At 38.8% G+C, this 12,107-nt stretch overlaps 1 protein-coding gene across 12 annotated transcripts in view; it reads left to right on the forward strand.

Annotated features, from left to right (window-relative positions):
• The window catches only part of LMO7 (LIM domain 7), a 132,081-nt gene that overhangs the window by 35,885 nt on the left and 84,089 nt on the right, over positions 1-12,107 (forward strand). For all 12 annotated transcript variants that reach the window (XM_039549749.1, XM_039549627.1, XM_039549705.1 and 9 more), the window contains exon 3: positions 2,695-2,764. In XM_039549749.1, coding sequence (XP_039405683.1) covers positions 2,695-2,764 — 70 coding nt within the window. The remainder of the gene's footprint in view (positions 1-2,694; positions 2,765-12,107) is intronic.

The following is a 12,107-nucleotide window of genomic DNA, read 5'->3' on the forward strand; positions in this document are numbered from 1 at the left end:
AACTACCTATTCCTACCACAGACCTTTACACTCAGCTTGTTTTGGAGCACTTTCTGTAAGAAGCTTCCTTGTGCTTATATATTGTAGGCTTGACAATGATTGGACTTGCCTGGTTTCGGTGCTAGACTGAGTCAGAGGTGTAAAATGTCCACTCATCAGGTCTTATCCACATATCTGTAATTAGCTTTGTAATTACTGGAACAGGTTTCCAGGACTGGAAGTGGTGCTAATCCCTTCGTATTTTAAGGAACAGGAGTTGAAAATGTCTTTAGAACACCAGTGCAAGAGAAATCTCATTAGAGAACTATCTGGGATGCTAAAAAGAAAATACTAGAAATCTCAGATCCACTCTAAAATCAGTTCAGCCAAGCTAACTTTCAGAAAATATTTATGAAAGGTCAGCTCTCTGAGCTTCTTTTCCTATATATAATTCTTTCCTTCTGTGAAGAATACCATGTTTTCTGTCCTTGACTTTATTTTTCTTTGGACCCTTTGCGCCTCGAGTCTTATCTTGCTAGTTTCTTCTGAAGTTATCTGTAATAAGGGGCATGAATTAATTTTCAATAATATTGTAGAGCTGGATGCTGCATGTTCATTATTTGTGTAATTAAATGTTAATGAGTGTGAATGTGGTAATAAAAATGATTTATACTTTTAATAAGAAGGTATTTCTTCAGGTATGTGTTTAGTGGGATGTGTATATTGTATTCTGATATAACTCTTAAATAATGTGTTTAGGAATTGGCCATTAACTAACACATCCTAATCCTCTGATATCTTCATTGTTGACACTTATTTGGCAAGAGAATGTGAGGCTCCATCTGCCAAGTGCAAATCAGTCAAATTTATCTGTAATTAATAATAATAATCCAAGAAAAACATCCTATAATTTTTTCAGCTGAGCGGCTTGCCTTAGGAGGCATGCAACTTTCTTGAAAGCAAAACATGCCTCATTATGGTGTACCAAAATAGCTGCTCCCCTGTGCTGTAATTTTAAATTTGACATACTTGAAGTCCAAGGAGGAGTGATTTTTCATAGAAATTCTGTGGAAACAGGAAAGAGCAGATGGCAAAAATTTTCAGATGTCCAATTTTCACCAAAGACAACACAGTGCAAGATCTCAAATAGTTGAGACAAGCTAGAAATTGTGTTGCCCATTTCCTTGGTTCACCTGTGGCATGGCTAATTTAGGTGGATATATTATCTCTGGAGATTGTGTATCTGACTTAAACTATAGCAGATAAGACCTCTACTTGCACCACATATTCCTATAGCATCCAGTCAGTTTGTTTGTCCTACTCAAAGACCAAGTGCACACGTTGTCTGAGTGATCAGTAGTTGACAAAATAAAGCCTTTTACATTTTGCCAATTCTCGTGTGCATACACTAGAGAAAAACTTTAGTGAATTTCTTTCTGGTCACATGCTACTTCATGTTCTTCAGTAAAATAAAACAAATAAAAATTATGCATTTGGAAGATTTAGAAATAAAAAAAAGGGGAGGAATGCAAACTTTTTTTTTATTCCACCTCAACAGGTAACTTTTTTTGGGTGGGAAAAGTAATCAGATGTGTCTCGTTTGCTAAATAACTTAATTTAATTGAAAAATCTCAGGATCTGCAGCTCTTTTTTTTTTTTTTTCTGCCGTTACTTAGAAATGTATCCTTCATTCCAGTGTATAGGGGTAAACTGTTCTTTGTGTTTATTTCCCAAATACATTTTCTGCTTGAGCAAAAGATGCTTTTTCCTTACACAGAGTTTTAAACTCCAGGTCTTGTCTCTGAACTGATGTGGGTAGATCACAAAGCTGTGCTGATGCTTTTTGTGGGGTGAAGGGTCTGCCCAGACAAGCAGCAACAAGAAGAGAGAGCAAGTACAAAAATCCTCAGAGCTATATATGAAGGCAGATGAAGTCTGCAGGGTGTCCTGAGGTCCCTGTTCTCTGCTGACCTTGTGGTATAGGGTGTAATTTGGTGAACCACAATATTTCCCTACCTCCATGATTGAAAACCTGGGTATAAACTTGCAAGGAATCCCATGCCTCATCCTCACTGCAGGATAAGGAGTGCATTTGGGCTTGTGTATTCAGTAGTGATGTGTTAGTCTGTCCTGTCTTAGCTTAATTATGAATTTTATGTGAAGAGCGATATCAGGTACAGTTTCTTCTGACTGAAATGGAAAATGACTTGTGCATGTAAATTATAGGTGCCAAAAAAGATTGCTGCCCACAGCATTCTGGGCTTGGTAGCATTATGAAAACTGAGTTTATTTCTCACTATTACAGGAATATTAGTGCTTTCACACTGAACTCTGAAAATCAATATTCTGGTACATTTTTGACATCTGCTCAGAACCTTTATGTGAAAAAAATCTTTAAATAGGAAATTTGAGTCCAATTAACATCCCTACCCATGTAGTAGAAACACTGATCCTTTTCTGCCCACACATCCTCAGGCATTTTCTTTTTTTTCTCACTTTGCTGTTCCCAGAAATCTTTTTGTGTGACTTGTCTCATTTTTGCTTCTACAATCTGTTCTTGCTTGTCACTTCTTGGCAGCGTTAATAGGTTCAGCTCAAATTTGATCAAATCATTTTAAGTTAGGACCATATGCAAAGTATTTCTTAATAAGCATTGATGCTTATGCTTAAGTACAGTAAATTATGTAACAGAAAATCATATGACTTTTTTTTCAGTTTGATTAACAAGATCAAACCTGGCATTGTTAAGAAGATCAATCGTCTGCCAACTCCAATAGCTGGCTTGGTAAGTAATGGCATGGAATCTAATATCTGGGGTATGAACCAAGTGATCTTTTTTTTTTAAGGAGTTTTCAAAATTTTAGCTCCATTTTTATTTTTTGTTCAAAACCATACCATTTCTATGTTGCCTTAGACCACAAAGGATACTTAATCTGTCATTTGCATCTGTAACTTTAGTCATCCTGTCACTGCATGAAGCTGCATCATCCCCAGATGTATCAAGCACTGGCTCCTGTGCACAAACCTCTGTAGCATTGCTTGTTTCTGTTTAAAGGCCACCATCTTATCTTACATTCAGAAGCCACTTCCAATATCCCTTTCTTAGGGAATGGGCAGAATAGGAAATGTTCTGTATAGCTAAAGTATTTTTAGAACCTGTTTCACTCCACCCACAGCAAAGCTTTAGTTGCATTAAAATAACTCCAGTGATGCAAAGATCTCTCTTCAGGTTTCAGCTGAGGGATTTGCCAATGTTTTGGCTGTAAATCACATTACTGGGGGTAGAGGTGGGAGATGTATGTAATAATTTTCACAGGAAATGTAAAAGATTTCTGTATGCTGTTTGGAAAATTTACTGCCCAAAGACTAGGATAAGTTTTGTAGTCGTTTAGCATCAGAAATCCTTTTGTGGGTAAATGAATTCAAAGAATTCCTTCTTCATCATTTTTTTCACTCGGACAACCTTGTTGGCTATTCATGTCACTTAGGGTGTCAAGGCTACTTAGTCCTGTCACAAAAACTATTGGTCTCATATTACAAGATCCGAGGTGAAGCATGATTCCTGTGATAAATGGAAGATCCCACCTTGTGATAAACATGCAGGCTCAACATTAGGGAAAATTACCTGGTTTCTTAGTAGGAGAAAGCAAAACTTCTCTAGATACTTTTATTTATATGTTTTAATGGGATGAGTGAACAAAACATTGGCTTTTGCTGGTTGACCATGTAGCTCATTAGTGTATAAGTGTAGTTAACTTGGCTGGAGGTCATAAGATTAGGTTAAATTGCCCTAAGTTGTTGCACAAGCTGAGAACGTGCATTTCCACATCAAACGAACGTAGGAAGTATTACTTGCTTTTGTCCCAGACAAGCTCAGGTATTTAGGCTTGTGAATAAGACTGCTGCACATTCTTTTCCTGTGAGGCATACAAGAAAAAGAATTCAAATGAAACCAAAATAATTCTGGGGAGGACAGCACAGTTATTTGACGTGGCATCTGAAGTAGCCCTTAGATTCAAAACAGAAAACCATAAGCTAGGTTTCATTTTTGTGGTGATTTAAGTGTTGTCTTGAATCATAACTGCAAGCACTCTTGTTTTTATATGCATTTTTTATGTCTAGATGTGAAAATGCAGAGTATTCATTTGGTGTGTAGTTTATATCTCACTTGTAGTGTATTATTGTTTCTTCAAGTTGTTTCTAGTTCCTACAAGTCTTCAAAAGTAAAGGGAAGAGGTGGAAAGGTGAATGATTCTTGTAGATTGGGATCACCCAGTGTTATTGTTGTTAAAATACAACTTAAAGATAGTAATTGACAGAGCTGTTTTGTGTTAACCTGTGGAAAAGGTTTTACACAAACACTTCAGACTACAATTATGAAGGCCATTATTGGGAGAGGTTCAGAAGATGGTCCTTATAGTGACAATAGTGGAAGACTGGTTTTCCCAGACTTGAGAGGAACCTTCTCAGTTACACCAGCTTGGAAGGGCCCAGGTTTCATCCCAGCATGTAAAACTCAGATTAAAAATTTTGGGGATTTGTGTTTATAAGAAAGCAGACATAGATACCTGGCAGGCTCAGGATACTGTGGTTGAAAGACAGGATTTAGAGATAGAAAAAGCTTACTAGGGAATTAGGTGGTAGGCTTGCTTGACATGTTCTGGATATATTTTCATTGCTTGTAGGTTGTTTCTCCCACAAATTTGCTTCTAGTATTTTCTGTGGCTTGATAAATATTATATATACACTTCTGTGGCTCCCACTTCTTCTGTCTTCAATGCCTTCGAGTCTCACACTAATTGCTCCCCAGCAAGCCTTTATGAGATCTAGAAATCACTGTTGGAAGGGGGGAATTTATGTGTCTCATTTTTCTCTCTTTTTTTCTCTCTCTTTATTTTTTTTAAAACAGATGGAAATTTTAATATCGAGAGATGGCAGGGTTTTTTCTAGAACGTAACGAGATCTAATCATGTTCTTTCTACAGCTTCTTCATGCTCCTCTAGACTCATTCCTGTAGTCCATTTCCAAAACATTTTATGCATTCATTGTGCAATTAGCATCCATTTCTCTTCTGAGTCTTCTGATTCAAAGGAAACAACCCCCCCATGGTTTTGAGAGTTTCGTGGCAGTCTGATTATCAGAAGGAAACAAACACTTTGAAAGACATCTTGTTTCTCTTCCCCCCCCTTTCCCTCCCCTTTGTTTTTCTTCCCCTCCAGGAATTTCTCGAGTTTTGGTTTTGTTCTCTAGGGAGTTAATATATTTTATTTCCATATAAGTATGCTGTTTAAGCATTGTGTTCACTTCAACTATTTGACAGGCTTTTTCAGCAGTACAGAAACACAGTGTTGAATAGATGCCTTTGGTTGAATCTCCAGAAGGGTTTTGTTATCTGGCTTCTTTGAGTTCATGGTTGTTTTGAAAACAAATTGTTTGAGTAAAATAGTAAGTGAGGGCCTATAGGAATAATGAAACATTCTGTTCTATATGGAATATTGTGTGCTAGATTTTTTTTGTATTGAGTTAGGGTGAGGTGTTGCTTTTAATGAAGTCCATGCATTATTGATTTATGTCTTGTTTACTTTTATGACACCTTACTTATCCTGAGATCTAATAGGGACTTTATATTGGCAGGAACATTTTACACAACTCAGATTAAGGCTTAGCTTTTACCTTTAGTTTGATTATACTGCTGCCTAGTGACTTTTTTGTTGTGGATTGCAGTGATTCAGGTCTAGTCATGATGGAATGGAAAAATAAATACATGTGTTTCAAGGATTAAATACTGAAATGAGACTCGGCATTCAGTTAAAGAAAAATGCTTAATTGGTACCAGGAAAGTTAAAAAAAAAAAAACCTGATTAAACTTCTCCCTAGTTTGGTATGGCATGGGAAATCTGGGCTGCAGCTTGTGTGGGAGAGTTTGTAAGAACTCTTTGGGAAGAAGTGTTGGATCTAGCCATAACTTGGTATCCATCTGGCAACTTTTTGCTCCAGCCTCACTGCTCCGGTTCTCTCCTGAGGCATGTGGGTGAGATGCAGCCATTGTCTTAGCTCCATTTGCCTGTTCATTTTTGTTCCAGTTTGGAAAATGGAACTGCTGGGGGTAAGGCAAGTAGCAGAGTGGTTGCAAGGAAGCGTGGGCAGGACAGGTGACTGAAGAAATGTCCATGCAGCTCTTACGGTGGTTTCCTGGACAGTGAGGTGTGCCAGCTAGTTGCAGAAAGTTGCCATGTGCAGCAGATTGATTTTTAACAGCACAAGGTAGATTTTGGAGACAGAGATGTTCCCATAGGTTTCCTGAAGGGAGTTAACTGGCGGGTTAGCTGTTGGGTTTTTTGCTTTAATTTTGACTACTTTTTTAAAATGCCATTTAGAACCTTTGCACGAAAATAGTTTCTGGAAAATTAGAATTTAACTTCTGATTATAGTTCAAACTGTCTAAAATACACAGTTTGTATAAAGAGCTGTGTACATATTTTTCCCCAGTACAGCAGAGAGGCAAGCAAACCAGTACAGAGCAGCTGTTCCTGAAGCCCTTGGGCATTTCTGAGGGATATGGGAAGGGTAACAGAAAGGTCAGAGGATTGTGGAAGCTGAGATTTCATTATGAATGGTAGAAAAAGTACAGATTGCACTTTCTTACTTAAAATCCACTTTTCCCAGTCCATACTTGTGTGAAACAGAGATGGTGTTTAAAGAAAATTACTCAAATGGTTAAATTTTGCTGGGCTCAGATCCTGCCAAATGATTTTGATTAGAGTTCTTGGGCAGTAGGGGTGGTGAAAAGAAAATGAGTATTTAACAAAAGCAAACCCAAAGGAAAACTTTTTTCTCAAAAAATACAGAGTTTTCAGCTTGAATCCTAGCCTGTGAGGATGGTTTGAATATAATCACATGAGGGGGAGGACTTTGTGGTTTGACAACATATTTTCCAACAAGGCTTTGCTGAGCAGTTTCAGAGGTGCATCTCTGGCTGCAGCACCATTGTTCCCCAAAAACCTTCTGTTTTCAACTCAGTTGGCTGAACACAGAACAAACTGGAATGAAAATCACAAGACCCCGTGAGACAGTGGGAAGATGAATATGTACAGTTTATGCCAGCTGAACATATCTGTCAGAATAATACATTGCTTGTTGCTCAGGAGGAATAAGTGTGCGCTCTTCAGCAAGGCAGAATTTTAGTTAAGGTACGTTTCCATCTGAGACCGGGTGCTCCAAGAAAGACTCTGAGGTAAGAGCCAGTGCCTTCTTTGGAGAGGGGTAGTGAGTGGAAATCTTGCTTATACCAATTTTTTCCTTGCAAGATACCAATTTGGTCTTCTAAGACCATCTATTTTTGCTTGCAGCTCCTGTGAGCAAGGTGGAAGTGCAATGCTTTGCACTGTGGTTGGGAAGCCTTTTCTCACGTTAGACATGAGGGCTGTGATCGTAAGACAGGGCAGAATAGAAAGCTGTTGGCTTTTTCAGAGCTGTAAATGAAATGACATTAGCAGTTTTGTTTCAAGTTGGTCTGCGAATTCAAACAAGTCGAGATGTTGCTAACAGTCTCAGTGTGAGTGCTGGATGAACATGAGCACAAAACGTCATCTTCATACAGTTTTTCAGCTTTGGGAAAGGGTTTTTTTAAATGCATTTTTGTTTCCCATTCACACACACACATAAAGGTGCGCATCTCTAGCCAGTCTCGGGTTTGAACATGTTTATCTGAAATACTGTAGAGTGGGATTTTTTTTTCTAGTGGGAAATTAGTATTCCTTTAGGGTGGAGAGCACTTGATGCTTTTCCATGCAGATTTTCCTGATTCAACAGGAAACATATCCTTCTGACAACTGCTACTCCAACAGCATTGCTTCTCTTAAATGCAATGTAGTATGACACCATTCTAAAATGTGTTTATTGAAGGTATCAGGAGGTATTAATAATGCTTGCACCAAGACAACCACCTGAAACAGTGTTACTTAGATCATTGGCATGTACCTTCTAAACCAGGAAAGGGAATAGTAAAGGTAACAAGAGAGAAATATGATAGAAAGCTAAACTAGAATGAAAGGGCAGATAAAGAAAGGGGTGGAGAACATAAAAAATAAAAATATTTTTCTGTGCCTTTGTGCCTAACACTTTGCAAACCATGGAACCACCCTGGTATTTCCTTATCTTTTGTCATCAAGGAGAGCTGGCCAAATTTTCCTTTTCTGTGGGAAACTTTTCTTGACAGGGTGATGGGTTTTTCTGGTGGTGTGTTTTTTTTTTTTCCTTGTGTTTCAGGGGAATGGCATGCAGATGAAATTTTTACTTTATTATAGACACTTTCAAAACAATTTTTCAGGTAGAGTCCACAATTGTACATATTAGTTCAATTGTATGTTTTATTTAGGATTCAGCTACAAACTTCCTTCTCTAGATTACTTAGAATCAAATTAGTTGTGGTTTCTATTTAAATTTAAGATCTCTGATGATATATGAGAGGCTTTAATTTGATTTAAAATGAATTGGGTTTTTTTTCAAAGTACCTCTACTTCCAAATTTCATTCCTTCATTCTGATTACTTTCTCTTGATGTTCACCATATGGTCTTTAATATAGCCTTTCTGCTTTATATTGATACATCCTTTCTGTCTTCTAGCATTATATATTTTTTAATAATTATTTTTTCATCTTGAATTCTGGCTCTGTGAATTTGACTAGTATATGAGTCAAGAGTAATAATGGTGTCTTGTCTGCTATGAGAAACTGATTATAAGGAAACTCCTCCTCTTTTCCATTCCTCATGAAAAATGAGGAAGGGCAAGTACACAAATACATGGAGTAAGTTATATAAAAGCTGCTGTTTGCTTTGCTTCACTACTGAACATCAGAAAATATAGACTTAATTGCTGCACAACCACCAAGTTTAAGTCCAAAAATGCTTGTAAAAAATAGCCTCATAAATTTTGGTCAAGATCTGACTAATGAGCTGATAAGTATTTGACGTGCTCTGTTTGCTTTTCTGACCATTTTTTTGGTTTTTTTCAGCAACGAGGGAGTAATACTGAGTGATGTGGAGCATTGCTATTTCTTCTGAAGGTTTAAGTCACCTTTTTGAAGAGTAACAGAACACATTACAGCTAATGTGGTGGCTGTGGGCTCTGCCTTCAGTCCTGCTTCCATTGATGCCTTTTCCTGGTCTTAAAATCAAGAGTCATACACGGTTAGAAGGGGAAAAGGGATTTTACCTTGGTATTTATTTTAAGGATCCTTAGGTGCACTATGTCCAGGTCCAGCGCACCCCAATGCCCACTGCAATGCTCACCCCCAGAAGATCTGGTATAACATTATGTCTTACTAATTAGTATATCTATCAAAGATATCTATCATATCTATCAAAGATTCTCCAATGAGAGGCTGGAGTGAGCCCCCCTCCCCAAGGAACCTTCTCCTGGATGGTTCTATCTTGGTTTACAGAATGTGTTCTGGAGAGGACCTTGGGGTCTGGGGCACACTGATCCCTAGCTACAAAGCTTCTAAAATGTTTAGTCTCTCAGCTTGGCAAGCAAGTCCAAGAATGTAGCCAAAATGCACTAAGAATACAGAAGTTGCAAAAAGGTATAACAGGGGTATAAAAGAAAAGGCAAAAAATCTTCATGGCATCACCATGGCCCTCTCTTGTGGCTGATCTGGGTCATGGGATTTTGATTTGTCAGTGGCCTGTACATTCAGACGTACCGGGTGAGTGCATATGCAGCCCTGCTAAGAGTGAAGCTGCCGAAGTCCTATTTGAGATCATTCACCAGGAGGCTGATTAGTCTGGTATTGCTTTTCTTAAGGCAAGGCACAAGGTGATATCTGTATTTTTCTGGAAAGGTGTTAATTTAAATGTGTAAACAAAACCAAAGAGGCATCATTACCTGATTTCTGGATAAGTATGCTCAGCAAGTTGTTGGGAAATTCAGAAAGACAAGTATTTTAAGAGACTTCTTACTTGGAGTAATCCTTACATGAGTGGAAACTTTTGTTTTGCAATAGCAGTGGGTGTTTCTTATGACTGAAGTTCAATATATATAAAACTGAAGAGGAAGAAAGTGAAAGTGGGTATGATCTGCCCAAATTCATGCCCTGCATCCAATGTGCTCTCCTTTATAAGGCAGTTTATATGTTTAATGCAGGCTTAGGAGTACTTTGGATGGTAGGAATGAGGGCATGTTCCTCTTTATAGTAGTAGTTCTTCTTGTTCAATATTCTTCTTATGCTGCAAGTGAAAAAACTTCCCAAAAGTGTTATTTTCCTTTTTCTTGTGGGAAGCAAGAAATTTACAGGAAAAGGGAAACACTGTACCCATCTTTGAAAAAGGTAGAAAGGAGGACCCTGGGAACTACTGACCCATCAGCCTCACATCTGTGCCTGTTTAGATCATGGAAGAGCTCCTCCTAAACCTCTGCTGAGGCACATGGAGAACAGGGAGGTGATTTGGGACAGCCAAGGGCAAGTCCTGCCTCACCAACCTATTGGCCTTCTGTTATGGAGTGACCGCATCAGTGGACAAGGGAAGGAATGCAGATGTCACTTATCTGGCCTTCTGTAAAGCCTTGATGCAGTACCCCACAACACCCTCCTGTCTAAATTGGAGACAGAGAGAGATTTGATGGGTGGATCATTTGATATATAGGGAATTGGTTGGATGGTTGCACAGAGAGGGTAGTGGTCATAGTTAATGTCCGGAGGGAGATTACTGACAAGGGATGTCCTTTAGAGATTCTTGCTTGGACAAGTTCTGTTTAATATCTTCATCAATGACACAAAGAGATCAAGGGCACCCTCAGCACATTTTCAGATGACACCAAGCTGGCTGAGTGGTGCAGTTGACAAACCTAAAGGATGGGATTCCATTTGGGAGGACCTGGACGAGCTTGAGGAGTGGGCCTGTGGGAATCTCAGGAGGTTTAACAAGGCCAAGTGCAAGGGCTGCACCTGGGTTGGGGCAACCCCCCAGTATCAATATAAGATACAGAGCAGCCCTGCCCAGAAGGACTTGGGGGTGCTGGTGGGTGAGAGGGTGGACATGACCCAGCCATGGGCACTCACAGCCCAGAAAGCCAGACATGTCCTGGGCTGTATCCGAAGCTGTGTAGGCAGCAGGGCCAGGGAGGGGATTCTGCCCCTCTGCTCTGCTCTGGTGAGACCCCACCTGCAGTGCTGCATCCAGTTATAAGGATGTGGACCTGTTGGAGAGGGTCCAGAGAAGGGCCCTTCTCCTATGAAGACAGGCGGAGAGAGTTGGGGTTATTCAGCCTGGGAAGAGAAGTCTCTATGTTTCAATATTTAAAGGAAAATTATCAGAAAGATAAGGACAAACTTTTTAGAAGGGACTGTTGTGATTACTTCTTGTAATGGTTTTAAGTAAAAAGAGGATAAATTTAGATTAGATGAAAGGAAAAAATCCTTTACTGTGAGGGTGGTGAGGTACGGGAACAGCTTTTCCAGAGGCATAGTGGATGCCTCATCCCTGGGAACATTCAAGGTCAGGGTGGATGGGGCTCTGAGCAACCTAATCTAGTTGAAAATGTCACTGTTCAGTGCAGGCAGGTTGGACTAAGATTATCTTTAAGGTCCCTTCCAACCCAAACCATTCTAAGATCCCATGTTACTAGTATGAGAAAAAAATCTTTTCACCTGGGAATTGACACAGCACTGTATTTCAAATGTGGCCATCAGATAAAGTGTTACATTTCTTATGTGATGTATTTTAGTGAGATTTTGTCAGTGCTCAGAAAAATGCAATTTGGAAATTAGTAAATGTGTTTCCATTGGCAACTGAAACTACTGAATTTTACATTACCTCAAACGCTTAAGCAGATGTTTCTTCAAGTTTGAGAACATGATGGCCACAGTAACTGGGATGAAAATTCTGTTTAAAAAAAAAACCAAAACAAGTTATGATTTTTTTTTTTCTGGTTTTATGAATTTATGAAGCATTTTAGAGACCTGATTTTTAAATAGTTAAAATAAGAAAAGTCTTGCTTCTTCTTATATAAGAAGTTGCTAATGTGTCAGATCTTGGAGTACTTCGCAAAAAGTTCTTTACCATTGTTTCAATTCTATACCTAAAGATAGTAGAGTTAGTGAGCGTTTTAGTGGCCTTAGCGCAGAGGT

Source organism: Corvus cornix, chromosome 1 (genome assembly GCF_000738735.6).
Source record: "Corvus cornix cornix isolate S_Up_H32 chromosome 1, ASM73873v5, whole genome shotgun sequence".
Classification (NCBI taxonomy): Eukaryota; Metazoa; Chordata; class Aves; order Passeriformes; family Corvidae; genus Corvus; species Corvus cornix.